This window comes from Larus michahellis, chromosome 12 (genome assembly GCF_964199755.1).
Source record: "Larus michahellis chromosome 12, bLarMic1.1, whole genome shotgun sequence".
NCBI classification, from domain to species: domain Eukaryota; kingdom Metazoa; phylum Chordata; class Aves; order Charadriiformes; family Laridae; genus Larus; species Larus michahellis.
Genome location: NC_133907.1, coordinates 6,652,601 through 6,674,855, shown reverse-complemented (window position 1 = coordinate 6,674,855; position 22,255 = coordinate 6,652,601). Strand labels below are relative to the sequence as shown.

Here is a 22,255-nt window from a genome sequence, read left to right as displayed (position 1 = left end):
AGCTCTGGATGTGCAATCAAAGGTTGTAAAATATAAAAAGGAAGAACACCCTTGAAAAATAATTCTGCTATGAAACAGACTGTGTGCTTTAGCTGTGGGAAAACAGTGGATTTCCTCTCCTAAAGAAAGAATCCAAAGTCACTCACAGGTGACGCACATGTGAATGCGCGCCTCTCCTCATTTCTAGAAGTGGTATGGCATTTTGGAGGCACAATCACTGTAGACAAATTATGACCTAATTTAAAACATGGTTCAAAATCTGCTGGTGCAAAATCACTCTTGGCGTGGTGAGTAGTGTGGCAGCTAATTGTAGCTACGTAGGTGGGGATCACCAGACACTCCCTTTTGCGTAGTCCTTTGGGAAAGAAAAGGTCGAAAGATGGGACTTGAAAGCTGTAGCGTGGAGGCAGACCACAGATTCAGGAAAAAATGCATAAAAGTGTGCAGGACAATTACGGACAATTGAGGTGATCCAACCAAAACAAGCACGCATCTTAGGTTAGTGGTTATCAGTAAATTTGCCACACCTTTGTTGCAAATATGCGAGTAAGCTCAGCATCTTTGAAAGTCTGGCCTTGACTATCTGTCTACAATCTGAATGCTGCACAGACTGCAGTCGTCTATCTGATAGAGATAGGGCTCTGATCTCTCTGAAGTCTTTTGCCTCTCCAAACCGACTCTGTTGTGGCGTTGTGGTGATGCAAGAGGAGGCAGGACAGCATAGTTGTGCAACAACGGGGACGGTTAAAAGAAAACATGATGGATACATGTGCTCAGATGTGAAGTAGCCAGGTATCAGATCCAAAAATATGGCAAAACTGGAGATAAAATGCCAACAAATCCCTGGGGCTTGTTTGGACGTATCCTACAGCATACTCCTTTCAGATACAAAACTTAAAAACATTAAGATGCAGGGATGAAAAAGTGTAGTCACACCTAGAACTTGTCGCAAAACGGTTGAAACCAGTACCAGAAACGTAATGTTGGCCAGAAAGTCTTGCGATCCCGGTTCAACACCCCAGGGTACCCAAACTTCCAAAGCAAATCGTCATACATCGGCATAAAGCTGGGAAACTTGAACTGATCCCACCTTTGGTCATTTTCACAACAAAATATGTTGAGGCTCGAAATAAGAGCCCCGACTATTTTCAGCGACTTTGTAAATCACTACCGGTAAGTGCAAAGCCAACCTGAGCCAATTCTGTAAACACTGCCTGGACTGCTGATTTTGTACTACGGCTTGACGGTAGGCAAGGCACGATAGGTGACAGCAAAGACTGCGTTGAGACGTGGCTGGAAGTACTCATTACTTCTCTCTGCGCACACCAAAGAAACCGTACGTTTTGGCCTGAAGACCGAGCGCAGCAGCACAATGTCAATCACCAACTCCGTGTGTCAAGCAAAGAACCAGTGAATCACAGCAATAATTTTCCAAGAATGACCGTGTTAAAAAATAATTATTACAGAAGCGCTAAAGAGCTAATCCAAACCCCAGGGAAGTCAACAGAAATACTTCCACTAATTTCCGTGGATTTTGTGGGAGGCCTTACTTTTGCCAATCTACCTACCTAAGTACTTTTTTGCTCTTATTTTCTGAAGATGTAAAAAATCTCTTTTTCACAAGCAAAGTAAACAATAGATGAACAGATTCTGTGCTCAGGCTGCCAAACTGGGAAAGCTTCAGTAATTCCGTACCTCCTCCTCCCTGGCACGTTTGGGTGATGCACTCGGAGTATACTTTGATTATTTAAACAAGTAAAAACTTAAATTTTCCTGTTAACACTTTCACCTGATAATATGTTAATTGTTTTTATAAGGCACTTTAAGAGTAGTTGTCTCATTCATTGGAGTGCTCAGAACAATTAGAGCGCTACTTGTTTCTCATTTACAATGAAGAAAGCACCAAAAGGAATGTGCAGTAGGGTGTCTGTAACTTCTTTACTCCCAAAAAAGGCCAGAAGGGATTTGTAAAGGACTTTAATCTCAAATAGATTAAAGGTCCTGAATTCCTGAGACTGAAAGATAAGTCAAAGGAAAATAGATTCCAAAAGACAACACCCCCCTCGCCTCAGCCTCTCGGCCGGGCGGGAGACTCGGCTGCAGAGCCGTCAGCAGTTCCCGGCAAAACCCCTCAGAGATTTGGATGCCAAAAAAAATCTGCCGCACTCAGGCATCAAGGTCTAACAGGTTTTCAGAGTCTACCTGGGCCTGCTTGGCCCCAGGGACTGAAGAAGTCATGTAGGTGAGTTCAGTGGGCAGGAAGGTCTTGATCTGCTTTGCCTCCGACAGCTGCAGACAATGAGCGTTATTTCTTCAGAGATGGCGGAGGGCCGGCTGGCGGGTCCAGTGAGCCTGAGGATTTTCGCCTTTGTGTTTTTGCAAAAGGGTAAACTATGCTTTGAGTTACACCACTTTCACCCAGCAGCGCAAAATCTTGTTTGAATTTTCCTAGAGAAATTACCTGTAATTCCCTCCATCACCACCCCTAGAGATCCAAGCCAAAACTTCAGAAACTCTCTTGCACCTTTTCACTCTAGAGCATGAAATTTCTAGAAACCGGCTGCCCTGGGACCACCAGCTCCCCCTGGGGTCCATGAGCATTTTTCGCCTATGTACATCACTGCTTTCAAAGGGAAGGTCCACTCCTATCTACTGCGTCACCCTGCTGCCTCCCTTGGGAAATGGATTCAGCTGGAAAATACTTTTCCCTTGCCCAGATAAGTTCTCAGGTGGATCCCATCCTCAGCCGGCTCCCGGCAGTGCTCCGAGAGCAGCGGTGGCAGGAGGAGGACTGGGGACCTCCCAGCCCAGCGGGAGGGTGGCCAGGGCCCCCCCTTGGACTCCGGGCTTGCAGCGGTTGTGAAACTGCGCTGTAAATTTTCAGGATGCCAAATTTGAGACCTCTTGATGGGATTCTAATTAACAGGCATTAAATGTTCCCTCTATAAATTCCACTTCTTTGTCTCTAAATTGGTGGATAAAACCATGTCACTTATGAAATATAGGCCTTTTCTCCTTATGTTAGTGAGGTTCAAGAAGGAGGAAACCAATTACAGGGGAAGGATCCAGCGGTCTCCGCAGCTGACAGAGCCTACTGGGCTCAGCGGGATTCCCGATTGAGCAAGAAGTGCAAGGTCAGTCCTTACATTTTTCTGAGGAAAAGGGGGAGTATAATAAAGATTGCAATAATGTCATGCCAGGCCACGGTCTGCTAAGGCGCATGTTTCCCTCCTCATTGTGCTTGACAGCAAGAGTTACAGGGGCAGTGGCAGTAAATTTATAATGGCAAGAATCTGGGAATGTGAAGTTCTGTGATTGGTTTTCATTTGCTTCATCCTCTCGGCTACAAGATTTACACACTGACATTAGGCAGCTGAAGCAGGAGTTAAAGAAATACTTGAAGAAATAGTTAAATAATATAAATGGGGAGTCCTGTAAATGGAGTAGAGCAAAAGTCCTGGTTTGTGTGATGGGATCTTTTTTTTTTTTTTTTGAGTGATAAAAACAGCATTTGGAGGCCTTTTTTACATTGGATAGCTGCGGCTCTCCAACTCTTCTAAAAGCTACTGCAGGTTTTTGGAGAAACCTAAGGAAAAACAAATGCACCCTTGATTTTGGTCTGCGAGATAAGCTTACTAGAAAAATAGTCTGTAGTTTTCCTATAACTCATTAATGCGTCCCACGGCCAGGGACTGCTGCCATCCTGCCACTTCTGAAAACGCGGTCTGTCCTTCGGACACGGGCCGAGGACCCGCAGGCATTCGGGGGGGGTGGGTTCATCTGCTGAAGCCCTGTCCTGGTGGTCTCGTCCCCATCTGCCCTTTGCAGAAGGGGCTGCTCTGAGCCAGGGCAGCGCCCAGCAGAAGGCAACTGGCACCCAGACGCTCGGCGCTCATGTACCCATTTTACAGTCGGGAAAAGGGAGGTGAAGGTGATAAGCTGTTTCTCGCACGGTAAATTCAGTGTGTGGCAGGGCAAAGTCCTGCCCTGTCTACGGGTGGAAAGCAGGACTAACGCATCCATTTCAGATGAGATGAAAAACAGGCTCCGTAAATCCTGATCCCCAAACCCAGGGGTTTAGAAACAGAGGGGCTCGAAATTCTTTAGTGCTCACTCTGCAAAGCGATCCCGGGGTAAGCATTTTTGCTTCGAAAGGGGGGGAAAAAAAGCCCTCTGGAGTTAATATTCTTCCTTTAGCCATCACTTCATTTTTTCAGCTTTCAGCATGAAGGTGGTGTTGCCAGCAAGACCACCTAGCCACAAACCCAGCAGGGAGCTTCCAAAATTCTTCTAAACACTGACTCCTTGTTATAAGTTGAAAAGTGGTAATAGCAACAGTGCGTATCACATCTGTGCCAGGCTTCGGGCCCGGGAAGGAGCACTCTCCCTATTGCTGAACACCACTTGGAAAGATCCTTTCAGTCCACACATGTATCAGCATTAGCCATTTCTTTGTCAACAAATCCCTTAATACGTACCCTTTCTATCATGTACAGATGTCCAAAAAATAATGGAATACTGTACTACAAGATTAAACACTTTAATGTCAGCATATGTGTTGCATGACTCTGAACAATGGTATCATTGTGCGTGTACAAACAGCGGGTTGAGGGAAGATGGGTTTAATTATCTCCGACGCAGCGGCAAGTTCTTCCTGACTAAGTTGAACTTCAGCTAGCAAGGACTGCTCAGGGCAGAAACTGGTATTTCTCTAACAAAACGCCTGGGCCCTGTCTGATGTTCTTCCAGCGCTGGGGTTGGTGTCGCGCCGGCCTCGTGGAGGGTGTCGGAGAGCGATGCAGGGCCACCTGCTTCCTTGGGAGCCGCGGCCAAGGAATGCAGCAGGGGACGAGGATGCTGCGCGTCACCACATCCTCACGCCCCACGTGTCACCCAGGAGACCTTTAAGTTAAAATTCCTTACGATGGTAGGTGCCAAAGGGGAAAGATAGTAATTGGGAGGGAAAGGACAGAGAAGCGTGCATGCTGCCTTCTGCGTTTGAGACATTTCCCTGCGGGGATTTCTTTGCAGGCGCTTTAAGGCAATGCTGGATGGTAAAACTATTTCTCCTTAAAGAACATCCATGAAATATCTGGGCAGGTTACACACAGGTAATCCATTTTCTTTTCCGAGTGTACCCTGATCAGTACCCGTTTACGCTGTGGTTTCTCTGCTGAAATCAGAGCCAGACTAGATGAAAGGTATCGTGAAAAATTTACACGTGGGACTGTTCTGTGAACACGAAACTCTCCTAATAGTAAACAGACCGATTGTGGTGCGAATCCTGATGCAGAGTTTGCAGCGTCTGTACGTGTAGCTGGGGAAAGCAAAGTTAAATAAGCAGAGAAGAGTTGTGTTTCTTCAGAATACCTTATTCACAGCCTTAGCATGTGAAACGCGGCAGCACATAGTGCTGCGATCCATCTGCAGCTGCTGTAACGCACTCAGGATTGCTGCGGGATTTGGGGGGTGTGAGGGAATGGACAAAAGGGGGGGTGACAGGGAAAAGACATAAACAGGAGTGAAGTTATTCCCTTAGACACAGTCTCTCCATTTCTAACTTCATCTTCCAGAAATCCAGTACAAGGAATTCTCCTGTAGGGCCTCCCTCACCAGCCTCTCAAATCTCATTTCTCTTCCCCCCTGGACTGGGAAGGGGGGACCCAGGACAGTCTTGCCCTGGGGATTTGCCCCCAGCAGCTCTCCCTTTAACCAGCACCTTGGGGTGGCATTTTTCCAGAGGAGAGGCAAGCTGGGGACTGCGGTGATGCTGCAAAACGCGGCTCCTCCTGTGTCCTCCCAACTGCCCAGCGTTGCGGCCATCACAAAACGTCGCAAGCTCTCATGTAGTCATGGGGTCAACCGAGGCTGGTATTTACCCTCGAGAGACCACACCACCAACAGATGGGGGCTGTTGCGCCTCGCTGTATCTGAACGATGGGGCTGCACGTGGCCACCAGCTCGGAGCAGGGGACTCCCGTGGTCCCTGCAGGGCTCGGGGGCTGCGCAGGGCAGACCGCAAGGCTCCCTGCCCACCAAAGGAAATCTTCGCTCTTCTCCACACCCTCCTCTAGGAATGTCCCTGTAGTCAACCTGAGCAGTGAGCAGAATGACAGGCAGAAGCTCATCGTTGCTCCTGCTTTCTTTTCTCTGCCTGCACCGTGATGCATGGCATGGAATAACGTGGCCTAAGAGCAGAGGCGCGCTGCTGCCTAATCCATCCCCTAAACCCTCTGGACGCAGCTGTGGGAGGTATGCGAAGATACAGGAATACGTTTTTCTTTTCCCTCTTTGAACGGAGACGATGGCTACGTTACACTGCGCTCTCTCTATTTTTGTCCCGGCGCCGTGAAATCCGGGAGCTGTATCTGCTGAGGCCAGCTTCACGGGGAAGCTGTGCCAGCGTTAGGTGTGAACACCAAGTCGCACATTTTGCCGGTGCATCCAAGGGTCAAGGAGATAGTGGCTGCCTGGGGAGGAGGGGAAGGAATCACGGGTGAGGGTCGGGACGGTGGAGGCCGAGGTGGCAGCCACAGCGCAGAAAAGAGCAGTACTGGTGTAGAGGAGAAAGCAGGGTGATGGGTGTCTCAAGGGGGAGGGGGCTGCGGGCCACAAAGAGGGAGAAAAATTAATGACAATATGGTTCATTGAGAAAAATAATCGCCCAGTCCAACCAGCAGACGAATGGGGCCCAAGGTGTTTCCTGCAACCTGCTCCGAGGCTGGGGGCCTCTCAAAAAAACACTGATGCAAAAACCAGCAAAAGCCGGCCCTGTCTGCTCGTACACACAGCGCTGAGCAAATGGGAACAAATCCCCAGGCCCAGGGAAGCAGAGAGAAGTGCCTGAACAGATCTGGTCAGAAATAATGTGTATGCAGCCAGGGAAGGTAAGAGGCAGCGCGAGAGACTACCACAGGGAAACCTAAAATGGGTTACGTGGGATGAAATGCAAAATTGGTAACAAAAAGATCCAGGTCATTCTTGAAAGCTTCCAAGTGTGAAACAGTTCTTCAGCTTGGCCCAAATTTCATTGCAGGGGGAAGACAGGAAAGTTTCCCTGACATGTTTTTAGCCAGCTGTAAGCTAACATCCCGTAAAGGGAGACGGCCCGCTAGTGAGGGGTGGTCTGGAAGGGTGCTCATCCTCGGAGGGTGCAATCCAGCACTGCCAGCTTCCCCGCTCCTCCCAGGGCGTCTGCTCGTACCCCCATCTCTGCCCACGGGAAGGGCTCAGCATCTCTGCGGGAGGCTGGGAACCTGCAGCACAGGCACCTCCATCTGCAGGAAGGCGCGTGCAAAGAAAAAACAAATCGTCATATAGTCACTCTTCGACGCAATGATTTGATCGCGCAGAGATGCGACAGCAACAAATTATGCCCTTGCATTCCAGTAACCACGCCGGGGCAAACTCAGAAGGCTTCAAATGTGTTAGATAAATTAGATACTGTTCATAATAAACAGTTTGAGTCAGTAATTTGGGGAAGGTCACTGCCCAAGCATCTCTGATGCGTTTATACAGACAGAAATGGCTGAACGTACCGGTAATGCCCTGGAGAGCGTGTTCATCCTCCGCGTGCAAGGCCAGACTCCTCTGCCCTCCACCGGGCCCGGCAGAGAGGATATTGCCTACCAACTTACTTTCAATTTTTTCCAATCCTTGCTTCCAGAGCATGAAGAACTTTCATAAAGTTGTGCTCATAAACTGATGCTTTTCAAGCTTATATGCTGCTAATTATCTTCCACTACATGATTTTTTCAAGTTGCCTTCTGTTCCTTATTACTATTGGTGTATTATTATATAGCATAAAGTTACTTAATACCGCAAAAGATTCAACATTTGCAAAACTGATACAGAAAGAAGGACTGGGTTCTGGACTGGTACAGCTGGTTTAAGGTATTTTAGAAGTAAATGAAATCAAATGAGAATTTATAATCCTTCCTGAGGTCTGGATTCCATCAGACTAAACTCATTAGGCATTAAGGTGCAGGTGCAGCTAAATAAAGGATTGTTCTGCTTTCCTTAATACCATAGATTCACATCTTGAGTTCAAAATAAGAGTCTTTTAAAAGCACATGTATATAGTGTGCATCTACTGGCAGCACTTGAAAGAGAAAGTTCAGCTGATGGAATCTTCAAATGCCTCATTTTTGTCAAAGGAATGTGCCCGTTTCTGCACCGGCCGTGCTAAGGGACGCGAGCGGAGAAGTGGCTGCACACTGGCCTCTGAAGGCTTTTTCATTTCATTTGCGTTTGACTTCCTTTCATCTGCCCAAATAAACAGCATAAATCTAATTAATCCCTCTTTAATATTGTATTGCCACAACAATACCAGCATCCCCCCAAATATTCCAGAGTGTGGGTCTACACCTGCGCAGCCTCTCTGGGAAGGACACGGCGGGAGTCGCGGGGAATCCAGCCTTTTTTGTGGTTTACTGTGATAAACGGAAATAATTCAAGAACCAGTTTTCCAGGTTTGAAACCATATGACTTGCTGGATTTCTCAGCTGAAATCCCAGATTCTGGTTTTGTTGAGAAGGCAGTTTGTGGGATATTACAAAATCACCAGCCGGTATCAGACATGCGGCCATCAGATAAGAATCTCGGCCTTTGATTGTAATCAGCAAAATTTCGACTTGGAATGTATACACGTCGCGCTGCGCCACGAGGCCGCGATCGGCTGGACCTTTTGAGCTTCTCTATGCAATAACAAACATCTGCGCCTTCCTCGGTCAGGCAAGTGCCGGAGATTAGGGGGCAACAAACTATTCAGGGGAAAGGTCCGTCTGCCCGGGAGGGGAAATCCCTGCAGGGGCAGAGCTCGTCTTGCACCCTCTCTGCAGAGGTGTTCTGTACGTGGGAGGTCCAGTGACGTTAATACAGTTTGTAAGCCAGGATTATTAGATAGAAATGCAGCGTTTGGAGGGATGGGAGGAAACATTTTGGAAAATAACGATTTAGAGACTTCAATTATTACTTAAAAAGATACTCCGGAGTGCCCTTCTGCATGAAAGTGGGACTTTGTGACCTACTTCACATTTTTCTTTGAGATCGTCGTGTTTTCCTCCGTGCTGCCAAGGTAGCCGAGATCAGGTGGGGCACTGAGCGCCGCCTCCCGGGGCTGGGACAGGGGAACTGGAGCGGGAGGTCATCGCTCCGCGCGGCCACTCGCTCTCCTTTTGCCTGGGATGAGCCTCGGAGCTTGTGCAAACAGTCTTTTTGCTTTCTAGGAAGTTTTACTGCGCAACGCATTTATTTTTATGGAGAAACAGGCAGGGGACTCTATTCTTTTAATAATTTGGTATATGGGCCTGAGAACTATGAATATTAAGGCTCTGTAAACTGATGACAGCCACGTATATTTCTGTTGGAAGGTGTAAAATATTAGTGTCTGACAGTGACGGCAAGTCTACATGAAGTGTCCTCAGGAAGACATAGATATAGAGAGAGAGTGTGTGCGTGTTTCTATCCCCTTTACACTTTAAATGTTGGTGGCCAACGCCCCAGGCGTAACAGCATCTGAAGGTTAGGAGAAGATTTATTTTCAGTTTAATTCCCACCCACGATCCCTATTATACAAGAGGAATTATTACTTTTTTTTTCTTTTGGTAGAAGATAAGCCCATCGGTGACATCAGCAGCACCTAGCCCTGCATACCACGCCGCCGACCGCAGGGCTGGATTCCTGACGCTGAGCCTCTCGCTAGGGTTGGGCCATCCCGGCCTCCTGAGTCAGCCCCTAACAACGGCATTTTCTGTTTTGTTTTGGTTTTCGTGTCTTCGAACGCAATTTTGCAACCGCAGTTCGGGGGTAAAAGATCAGCTGCTGTAATATACACCCATGTCCTCACACGGGCTTGGTACGGACGAAGGGAACGCGGTTCACGTCCTGCTACCTGCCACCGTTAAAAATAGCACAGAAATGAGAGTATGGCCCTGATGAAAGTGTCTCAAGGAGCAGGGACACGGTCATTCTTCCCCAGCTCGGTCTCTTGCCTACCAGTCACTGCTCTCGTGCTGGACCACAGCTGCCCATACGGGGAGGGAAGACTTTGAGCGCATCAGACACACTGACTTGGATCTTTCCCCTGTTCCGTAATGTTGCCAGTGAAACAGCTCCCACCTCCCAGTTGTAGACTAACGAGCAAAATGACATTTAATGTTTTCTCAAAAAATATTTGGGGTTTGCTTGAACATGTTCCTGCATCATTCTGGATTCTCTCATGTATTTCTGTATTCCCCGTGTCAGGTTTTAATGTAGCGTAACGGTCAGATTTCTGTGGATATGGCGTCTAATATTCTTGTAATTTGATTATAATGCGTGCCGCTGAGCTGCAGGAACTATTGTAGTCAGCGGTCGAAGTTGTGTTCCCACCAATGAGAGGAGTTTTACACCACACGTCGGATTTGCTTCTCCTTTTCACCTGTCTCGGAAGACAAATGATTCATCACACAGTGCTGAAATATCTTCATCTTCTCGTTGGGGCCAAGATTTAAAAGAGTGGTTACTCAAAGGCTTCTTTGTGAGTGGAAGAGAAAGATCTGTGCTGAGTGATTCTTTTTCAGCTCTTCTCCTCTGCAGTTTATTACAAGTATATTTGTGTAATTAGGGGGCCCAGTAGTAATGTTGTTAAAATACAAGCGGGCGCATTTATTGTTTCCTCCAAAAGGAAACAACCAATCTCCAGCAGTTCTGGTTTTTCCCTGTCTCAACTGACCATTTACTGCTTTATGTAGCTAGCAGATTGTGAGGCTAAAGTTACTTCTTTGTTTTTTCCTATTTCTTTTTGTTAAAAAGAAGAAAAAAAAAATTCCCCTCTTAACAAATGCTGGATTTTTTAAGGATATGGTCAGAAAGGGGAACTTAAACTCAGCACGATGTTTACAGCGCCACACAAGCTTCAGCAAAAGTGATGTGCAGGACTCGCTATTAACATCTAAAAAGTCCCTGTGGGATTATAATTGCTGCACGGTAATAAATAAAAGTAGCAAGATTAAAATGTTCAGAATATTTTTAGTGATAGAAGCAATTAAGTTTGAACCTTGAAAACGAGGGGAGGAGCAGCTTGCGAGCATCGAGCATGGGGGTAGAACAGATACGATTAGGAATTGATTCCCGATAATGGGGAATGATTGTTATTCGTGGCGTTACGGATACTTGGCTGGTGTACGGAAGTTGTTAAAATACTGATACAGAAGTATCTGAACACTACTACAGCCAGAATTCTGGTAAGCACCAGAATTCAGAATTTCTAAATCACAGTCGTTTTTAATCTTCCATTTAAATGATAAACCTGAACTTGCTTCCCCTCGGGGTGCCAAAGGACTCATTAAAGTCAATGGGCGTTTCGGGTACGTGAAATACTGCCAGCCCCGTTCCTCAGCCTCACGCAGTAAGAGACGTCTCTCTCCGTCGGAATTATAACTCCCAACTACTGATGCTGTATTATTTTATGAGCATTTTTTAGTAGTTCTCCCAGGGTTCTTCTGGTCTCTTTTAAAAAACTTTTACTGCCACTGTGCTGTGGGAAGAACAATTGGCAACATCAGAGGACCGAGGCAGCCCCTCCGGTGCCAACGCAACCAGGTGACTGAAGGCAGGATTTGGCCCAGTGGCTCCAGTAACAGAGCCAAAGCTCGAACTGATTTGATTTACAGCCCTCCCCTCCCCGAATTTGGTACAGACGCGGTGGCAGCTCCTCGGATGGTGTCGGTGGTGGTGACTTCGGGGCTGGGGTGGCCTGGTGCCGGGCTGCTCCAGCTGAGGACACAGCCCGGGGACATCAGTGGAGGTGTCGCCCGGACCAACATCGCGCGGGGAGGCTGCAGCCTAGCGAGAGGAAACGTTGTGCTCGTTTGAGAGGCGGTTGTGCTCAACACACAAAACTTTAAAAAACGATGCGCTGCGAGATTATCGGCCTGATCCACACAATGCTGCTCCCTCCCCGTAAAGAGCCTGAGGCAGCACTTGCTCGTTTTAATTATTATTTAGAGGGAAGCGGTGCCTTCCCTCGCCCCCTCCCTTTTTTTTTTAAAAAAAGGAAGGTAGCTTTTAAGAGCTTGCCATGAAGATCTAAGTTAAAGGATTTTCTCTACTACAAAGCCTGCATAGTTTCCCAGGCCAGGTGGACCCGATAGCACTGACTGCATGCTGAAAAATCTCATCCCCACCCTTCAGGCACTTTAATTGTAAGCCTTTCCAGATACACTGGATAAACACTGTCAAAATGAACCTGAAAGGGTTGTTGTTGTTGGTTTAGCCCTTAAATAATTACGAGTTTGTCTGTCTAATTACAACATAATCTTGTTTAAACTTGGATGGCTATTTGCAGTATCTTTTAAATGAGGCGGAATCAGAACGAGTGAAAACCTGAAAATTTACAATTCTTCTCTTTTAAGGCAAGGAGAAAAGAATTTTTACTTCTGTAAAATTTAATTCAGCCTGACAACAAGGGAGTCTAAATTGGAAGCTACTGCGGTGGGATAAAGATGATAAAGAATAGCGTGTGACTGCCGAGATGCAACAGAAACTTAATACTCTACGGATAAAATTTTTCAAACAGTTTAGAAATAGTTTAAGGTAATTTACGGGAAGACTTGAGTGACAAAGCACATTACTTGAAGTGCCTTTCCTTCACTAGGCACTTTCTAAATTCTTTCTCTTTCATTTCTTTACTCTCAGGAGACTTTTAAATCCAGTGAACCAAAACACCACTTTGTTTGTTGGTATAGCGCAGGGCTGGCACAGATGGCAGACACTGCACCTGTTCCAATAAAAGGGGAAAATTGAGAGATAAACCATAGCGCTCATTAAGAGGAATCTACTGAAACACGAACAATTTGTATTTTGAATATCCGCCAGGAATAAAAGGAGAAATACATAAACAGACCTTGTTTTCACCATCATCAGCTTAAAATAAATTTCTTTGAAGGGAATTTCACATTTGTTGCATGTACAAAGACAGTACATACCACTAAAGAAACTATGCTTATGCTTGAATTTCTTTAAGAAAACAAATGATTTTATCTAGCTACTCCTTTGAAAGAAAAAAATCTGTTGGCAGTTTTAATCGAATCAGTTAATCCCCCTATTCCTTAGTTGTGGCAGCTTTTTCTTCTTTTACATTTTCTCCTGCTGAGTAATAACACATTCTTACAATCTATTTCATAATGACCAGAGAACAGCAAGATAAACAAAAGTCCTTCTGCTCATCCATTAATAAAGAACTAAAATTGTAGGAGGTAGAGCAAACCATAATACTGTTTGGACAGTTAGCAATAAAATTCACTGCAAAATAGGTTTTTCCAGGCAGAAGGAATATGCTGTGCAATATCCGATCGGTTATCAAAAAATCTTAAATGAGAAGAAACATAAAGTAACAGCCACTCAAAGGATAAATTTCTTCCAACGTTCGCCTTGATCATCAGTGGCTGTGCTGTTCAACATCCCACTCTTTCTCTCACACATACACACACAAGCATTAAATACAACATGTCATGAAAATTCCTAAGTATCACTGAATGTTGGCAGCCCTGCACTGTAAAGTCATTTATATAAAACTGTGGTTGGCAGCTCTCACTCTTCCATGGGAACAAATTAACATTGGCATTCCAAACACAGGAAAGTAAGGAAATTAGAAACACAGTTTATATTTGGCCAGTGCTTTGAAATACTGTACCATGCTACTGATGTCAATTAATGAAAAGCAGAATTTTGCGGAGAGGGTCTGGTTTTGAAACACATTAACACACGTTAAACATGTTTGCACAGGAACTGGATTGTAAGCATCTTGGTTCCAAAACAATAAAGCAATTACGCTAAAACTTGTAGGCTCAAAGTTGCCATTAATTCAGTCCACTCGATCTGGATCGCTACGGGATTCTCACTGACTCCAAGACGTCGTCGACACAAACGTTTAAAAGAAATGGCGAGGCAGGGTATTGTGGGGCTCGCACATAGGAGCTCGCACCCGAGATCCTCTTACGTTACCTGCTGTAAATCAGGTAAATTTATGTATAAAGAATGGAACTGCACAACGTATACCCAAATAAAGGGGGTCTCGGCAAACTTTGTAGTGTTCCTCAACAAAATGAGGATTTCCGAAAGAGACATCTCAATTAGAAACGGTTCAAACTTTGCTACCTGCAACCTTTTTCTTAGCGAAGATGTTTACCCACAAAATCTTAAACACTTCTGGTTTTCACATGTACACCAAAAAAATCTAGATGGCAGTTTATCTCCTGGCACAACTCCACTGACTTCAATGGAATTACTCCAGCACGGAATTTGGCCCTGCAGTCTTTACAACACGCTGTTTATTTGCACTGTGATTCAGATATTTTGATACCAGGAATCTTTCAGCACTGAAGTTTCTCCATATGAAATATGTCTTGGATTAAGAAATATCAGTTTCACATTTTTGTCAAACATTATTTGTTAAATTCTGTTTGTTGCAAAGATGGGAATTCAGCTGTAGTTCAACAACATGGATTGGGCTAATAATGATAAGCAGTGACTAATAGGAGCTAGTTCGTGTTTTGATTGTTTGCAGCAAAGGAAGCCTCCCTCAAAAACAATTTCAAGATTAGGAGAGAAAACCGTTTGAAGCTCTAGCAGAAACTACTGCCTGCTCATTATTTCAACACGGGGGCATTTCTTTGGCCCAATTCTGTTCTCAACTGTGCTAGTGTAAATCAAGAGGGAGTTTATGGGAATTACTTTGGACGTAGAGTTGTATAAATGAGACCAGAGGGCCAGCTTCAGTAGAAATTTGACAATTTACACCAATGAAGACCTAGCCAAGAATTTTCTCTTGGGTTTCCATTTTCCAAACATATGCACGTGCAGAAATTTATCCATGTGATTAGCCCTCGTGAGCAGTCCCAGTTACTTCAAACAGGTGTAGAATGAAAATCTTCATCCTGAAACTAATTTAGAGAGCTCTGTCCTTCCTTTAGAAGCTCCTTCCCTTTAGAGAAGTATTATATACATATAATAGCATATTTTATTTGTATATGTATGTATATACAATGTATATATACGTGTAGTTACTTCACATGAGTATTTTGATGCGGGCCCCGGAGAGGAGGGCTGTACCACTGGAAAGGGCTTAAAATATCGTGTCTCTTAATGCCGTGTATCAACAGGTAGTCTCGATATTTATCTGCCACGCTATCAAGATTTGCTTACTTGTGTTCTTGCTCAGATGGCTTCATCCATCGTTGCAACTTCTCACTGGTATTCATCCAGTTAGAACAATTTAGAGGCGTAAAACTAAATGTGTTATCATTTTAACCACAAATTAACAGTTTCCATATAAATATTAGCATTTCCTCACTTGGTTCAAGGATAGAAGCCATAATGGCACTAACAGTATATTTGATTTAAACTAATTAAAAACAGAGGCTCTTGCAATTTAATATATTGATTTTACCAGTGGGACTTAAATCTTTTATAATAAGTGTACACAGCTGCACCACTCACCCACCGCCACTTTTAAACCTAATCCCCGCATTCCTCCTGACAATAACATGACAGGATCCACACATCCCAGTATTAGCCTTAACCCCGGTGACACTGCCAGAATGTATTAAACTAAAACATCGCAGTGTCCTATTTAAAAGGAGCCTGTCAACAGCTCTGACTGGGCTTTAATAGTTATAATCTTTTTTTTTTAATTAATGTTTCCAACCACTTGTGTAACCTTCTTTCACATGTCTCTCCCCCCGCATCCGAAAATGTGTTTTGAGCTTATTTACAGGCGAAAACGTAACGCCTGGTTTCACGCTGCCTGCCCAGGGGCCGTTAAACCTCCTTTGCCAAAGGAGCGCTGCAGGGGGGATGCACAGAAACGCACACGCGCACACACGGAGCGCGCGCACACTCGGGTGGGAGCAGGTCCTGCACGCTTCACTTGTGCCCAACTCCCGTTACAAGCGTCACAAGATCTGGCCATCAGGGCTTGTCTCCTTCAAAGCTCTTGACAAGCCCTTGTGTTTTGGCTTTTAAACCCCGGTCACTGGAGAGGGCTTCACCTCCCCGGGACAGCCTGTGTGGGAACGCGGGACAGACCCTGCTTCTGGGATAAATCCGCCGCAGAAGCACGCAAGCACAGGGGGACAATTTCCACCTCCTTTTTCCCTTGCATGAGGACATCCGTCCTCAGCTGCTCCGTTCTCCGCTACCACCGCACCCGTATGGTGCATGTAAATAGTTCAGTTCTGCCATTTTGCACCTGAAAATTGGAAAATGAATTCATTCCTCTCTAGAATAGGTCTGTACATTCAAAGAACCGCCGCCGGTTACCTGCTGCGCGGTCAGTGTACTCCGTACCTTTAGCTTGCTGCAAGCTTTCTACCTTCACTGATCTTATACCACTGCGCGCTGCACATATCCATACTGTCCAAAACAATTCCAGGATGTACCTGTTCAGGCTTGAGAGGTTCTAACAGCCCTAGGTGGAGGAAGGGGAAAGAAAAAAAAAAAAAAAAAAAAAAAGGGAAAGAAAAAGCCGAGGGCTTGGCCTAATGTATGGACAAAGCATGTGATCATGGCCAGGCATCCAGGGCTAACATTTAATCTGCTTTGTTTCAAGTGGGAAATATGTGAAGATCAAATAAGTTCAAATCCAGGTCAAATATCCTTGAAAATCTTTGATTTATATAAGCAGGAAAATGAGGTTTAAAAGAAGTGATTATGAAAGGGTTACTAAAAACACAGCTGTACGCGTACTCTTATATCTGAGGCTCTCCAAAGAAAAACTGTGTGACATCTATATTAACCTTTGGCTGTACACCAATGAAGGCCTGTAGTGAGCTGGAATGCAAGGCAGCCCCTTCCAAATTTTAACACAAGCCAGGTTACAGCTGCAAATGCCTGCAGCCCGTGCTCACTTTATAAAGTATTCCCCGAAGGAAATTTTTTAACTGTTATAGAATCTTTTTCTAATACCCTACAGTGTTAAAGCCTGTTATTAAAGGGCAAAGAGATGGTTCTCCATGCCAAACACTTGTCAACAAAAAGGATAGCCAGATGGTATGAAATAAAAGGAAACTTGGGGGCTCTTCAGCTTCTTGATTTACATTAACAAAAGCCACTTTCATGTGCTCCTTCCAAGAATGACTAATTCCCCCCCCCCTTATTTTTTGCCAGGATTAAACAACGTTGTGCATTTTATAATCAACCGCGAGACAAATTAACAAACTGCGTTATCACTTGTGCCGACTCTTTTAAAAAAATATTCTAAGGAAGTCTGTTTACCAAGGCAAGATTACCCACATAAGGACAACTCAATTATTTTTAGTAGAGAGGGTCTAAGTAATCTAGAGGATGTTTACTCCTTAGTTGCTGTTTATAAACTTGAAATTAAGCTTGTGCAAAAAATGCTTTGCATTTTTTCAGTTCCTAAAATGGATCAGTTTGTAAACTGTACTTGGACAGGATCCTAAATGAAATTCCAAATACTGAAATTATAGTAATAAATTTTATAAAATTAGCCAGTAATTAACTGGCTAACTTAGTCAGACCACTGTGGCTAAATTCTCTTTTCATTTACATGTAACTTCATTCTTGACACAAATCCATTCCCCATCCATCTTAGCACAGGTGTAAGCTACGGCAAAATGTAGCCTGTGAATTAACTGGTTATAAATCTAAATCTAATTAATTGTCAAGATTTTACAGTAACATTACATGCATAGTACAAAGCTCCCTGCAACACAACCCTGAGAAGGAGCACCTGTATTCTGGTTCCTCCCTACCAATACCCGGTATAAATTCTCTGGAATAAATATACACAGTATCTCCATAGAAATCAATGGGGGGGGGGGGGTGTTGTTGGGTTTTTTTTCCTGTGTAGCCCAGTAAATCTTGCAATGTAAATCTTTATTTCTCCTTTTAATATTTTTTCCTCTAAAGTTGTACAACTAGATAGACGAAGAATCTGAATAAAGCAAAAACCAAAAAAGTGGTTTCGTAGATTGGCGTGTGGAGGCCTGGAATAACATGTTTTATTTATTGAAATTTAAAAGCATTATTTCTTTGCTCACTTTTACTTCCTGCATCCTAAGATGAAACTTATTACGCTGTGACACTTCCTCATTGTGATGGCTCTCGTATAGTAATAACAGCCTACCTGTGAAACGCAATGCTCACAGAGTAGCTCTTACAAAACTAGGACACAGTTTACTACAGTCTGCATCTAGCAATTCAGCTCTGCTTTAAAAGGGAGCATTGTCGAAAGTCTCCCAAAAAAACATCAGTTCTACAACAGAACTTCTAATTTTCCCTGAACGTCATAGAAAACTGTACATATCGAAGCAGGTGGTGTATTTGACTACATACGGGAGCGAGTGGCTGGTCTAATTCATTAAAACGTCCATAAACAAGCCTGTCTTTGTCCTATAAAGATGAAAGAACCAACGACTATAAAGGGATGAAAGGTGTGCACAGTGATGAAGAAAGCTATTCTAGATCTATGTCCTTTTTAAACTCGTCCTGGCATGCACTGTTGACAAGGGAACAAAACAGTACAGATAAACCTCCAAAATGTGGCTTGCTGGTAATAATTCCACCTGTCCTTCTTAAAAGTATGGGATTTTGCCTGCGCTCTTAGGCACTGGCCATGCTGACAGCAATTAAAGTGACAACAAAGCGTTTTGCAGAAAGAACACTTTTGGATTTCTAAGCCGACTACAAAAGCCAGCAGGTCGAAATGAATGAATATATCCACGACCGGCATCACATCGCATCGGGATGTCGATTATTGACTACGTGCAGTTGGTACAGGTAAAACCTGCTCTATGAGAAGTTCTCACTTAGACACAGACATAGACAAAATGTAATTTTTATTTCACAGTCTGGGGATCGATCCCACTCATTTGTATTCAACATAATCGTGAACCTGAACATTAATTCCTTTTATGTAAAACTTCCATGGGCTGCAGAGGAAGCACAGGACGGGAGCGCTGCAGTTTCACTGATGAAAGTTACGCAGTAAATAACTACACGGGAGGAGCAGAGCTGCTTCCCCAGAGCTAAGCTCCCTTCTATTAGGTACTTACATGTTTCATAAAGCTTCTCTCCTCTCTACCGCAATGGCAACAGAAGTGTGAATTTAGCTATTGTTATTTCAACATCCTTTGTCTTCTGCTGGGGACTCTCCCTGCGCTCTGGCTGTACACGGTGTAGGACCCAAGGACCACAGAGAACAATGTTAGCGAGATCCCTCTTATCTCTAAAGTCAAATATTTGACCGCCATTGGTACTTCTGGCTGCTCAAATATTTGATTTTAAATGTATCATTGCTGATCGGCTTAAGTATCTAGCAGCAATTAGACAACCATGTGTAATACCAAATGGAAAGCACCAGCGCGCTCCGAGCGCGCAGCCCCCGGGCCAGATGTAATTCCGAGCTTCCCACTGTGAAGCTTATGGTAGTTAATAAGGAGGTGCAGCTCATGCAAACTGGAGATCTCCCACAGCGTCCCGCGCCTCCCTACCATGCAAGAATTGTCCCAGGATGGCTACCGTGTCTAATAATTATTAACGTGTGTCACAGAACCTTTACAGCTACTGATCTTTTTCAGTTAGTTAAAGCACTGGGATTAGAGAGGTGGTGATTTAGGTGGTGATTTAATCTCTGTTGCCTCTGAAGTTCCAGACAGTGGAAGTGTCCAGAACAGTGACATCCATAAAGGCGTTACTGGATTTACTGGCGATGGGGGTGTCTGTAATCCCTAGCGGGCTACGTGACAGAGATGGGCTCCTCCTGCTCTTTGTGTGTCCCTTTGTTTGGGACAAAGTTTGAGTTGATCTTGGTTTGGAAATACTACTCAGAACGTGTCTTGAACTTGCTGGCCCCCAATCAGTACGTGTGGTGGCTTTGGAGCTGCACATGACAAGGTCTAAAAATGGACAGAGTGACCCAGGGTCTGTAATTATATATTTAAAATAGAATGCTCATCCCAACAATGTTTTACTCAAATCCGTCCAAGTCGGTCCACACGGGTGTGCAATCTACAGCAAGCAAATAGAAATCAGATTGGGCTGTGGCATCCAATTAGAGAGGCCTAGCGAGCCGCATACAAAGCATGCCAACTTTCATATCATTTGCATAAACCCATCCACATGTGCTTGTGAAAAGAGGCCAGTTAGCTGCATAAACCAGGGTCAACGCAAAAAGCTGCAGGAGTAAATAAGGATTTACTGTGGAATCCCTCTTGAGCCATTAGGAAAACATGTGCGAGCCCCTTCAGCTGCAGGAGCGCGGCGCTGGGATGCCGCAGGGAATTATCTGTCTAGGCAGCCCCGACGGCTCTGCATCCCGCAAGAGTGCCAGCCTGGTGCTGGGAGCCGTGTCGGGACCCGTGGTCCTGCCTGGGTTTCGTGTCTTCCGTGGCAGTGCGGGATGCAGAACAGACCTGCTAATCGTCCTGTTCAGCTCCTACCTGCACATCCAATTTCTGAGGTGCGGCAAGTAACTATCAAAGGCAGAAGACGACAAAGAACTTGGTGTGTCGGTGTGCGGGGTGTTGCAGGGTGGAGCGCGGCCAGAGCTTGTGGCTGTCCAAGTGCTGTGTGACAGTCAGAGCCCTCTCCACGTTGCTGCCGTGTAATTACCGCCTCGCAAAGCAGCCGCCTTTCCAAGGGCCGCTACCTGCCTTTCCTCGCCCAAGTGGGCTGCCACCCATGATCGGACCCACTGCAGAAACAGCTCCCTACCAGGTGGCCACCTGCGCCACCAGTCCCTGCCCTCCCCTCGGTGGCCAGGGCCCTGCTCCAGCCTCCCCCCCCTCCAGCACGGCTCTCCCGCCCGGTCATCCCGGCTCCAGCCCCGGGGCCTCGCCGAGGGCAGGCACTCACCCAAGTTGACGAAGCTCATGACCATGTCAGCCTCGGTGAGGAAGTTGCTGTCCTGCAGGCTGGCCAGGGGTGGCCCCTGGGTGCTGAAGATGGGCTTGTAGGGGTAGGAGAAGCCCTCGCCCTCCTCAGCGGCGGCCCCCGCCGCCCCCTCCTCCACGGACATGGCATTGTAGAGGTCCAGCATGAACATAGGGGCCGAGTTGTGCTTGCCGTGGAGGTGGGGCCGCGGGCGGTGCGGCAGGCCGAGGATGGAGAGGATCTCCCGCTGCATCTCGCGGCGCTCGGGGCCGCGCAGCCGCCGGTGGATGAAGCTGGAGTGCACCTCGTTGTCCACCGTGAAGTCGGCCAGGACGCAGCGCAGCCAGAGGGCGGGGGCGGCGGCGCCCAGCACCAGGAGCCAGGAGGCGGGCTGCCCGCGCCCCGCCGCCGGCATCGCGGCGCGGCGGCGGCAGCAGCGCTGGCGGCGGCGGCTGCGGAGGGGCGGCGCGGGGGGCGCGGGGCTGCCCCGCCGCGGGACGCGCCCCACCGGCATGCGCGGGGGAGGGGGGCGCGGAGGGGACGGCGCGGCCCCCGCGCTCACCGGCGGCCCCCGCGGAGGCGCCGCAACCCGCTCATGGCCCGGCGGGGCGGGGGCGGGGGGGGCTGCCGCCTTAGCGACCCCGGCCCATGGAGGGAGGAGCGGCGGCGGCGGCCCGAGGGGCTTCTCCCGGGAGCGGCGCGGTGTCTGCCCGCGTCCCGCACGCCGCGGCGGAGCCGTGTGCGCTGTGCGGCTCGGGCGAGAGGCAGCGGGAGGTTGTCTCTGGTGGGAGGAGCAGGCTGGAAAACCCAAGCGCTCTCGCTCGCCCGCTCCAAACCGCTTGGGAAGAGGGGAAGAAAAAAAAAAAAAAAAAAAAACCTCTCTGTGTAACTGCCTCGAGGAGGAACATCCGATCAGGTTGCTTTGCAGGATGTTTGTGGAGGCTGCTGGCTTGGGGGAGAGGGTGAGCCCGTCCCAAGTGCTTAAATTAACCTGCACGTAATTAAGGAGAAGACACCCCAGGAGGGAGGGTGGTTTATGTGTAAGGAAGGGGCCCGGACTCCCAGAGAGTTTATAGATGCAAGTGTATCGTCTGTCTGCACGAACATGCATACTCTTTTCTTCCCTACCGCCCTGTTTTTTAAAGAAGTACAGATGGGGAGAGACTGTCCGGGACAAAACCAACAGCACTGGATTATTTAAAATGTGATGCTTATATATCCACGCATGTAGGCACGTATGTCTGTGTGCATAGAGCCCCAGGTCACTTTTTCCAACTGGCAGCGAGGAGAGTTAATGGAGAAGCACAAAAAATCCAAGGGGGGAGTTGTCATACGACAGTTGTAAAACCAGCAGCGTTTCCTTGGAGTGGAACCATCA

The 22,255-nt window shown here is 46.5% G+C and overlaps 1 protein-coding gene across 1 annotated transcript in view; it reads right to left on the bottom strand.

Annotated features, from left to right (window-relative positions):
• The window catches only part of BMP7 (bone morphogenetic protein 7), a 49,214-nt gene extending 27,223 nt beyond the window's left edge, over window positions 1-21,991 (bottom strand). The window contains exon 1 of the mRNA XM_074605288.1: window positions 20,860-21,991. Coding sequence (XP_074461389.1) covers window positions 20,860-21,988 — 1,129 coding nt within the window. The 5' untranslated portion in view covers window positions 21,989-21,991. The remainder of the gene's footprint in view (window positions 1-20,859) is intronic.
• Window positions 21,992-22,255: the final 264 nt, after the last annotated feature.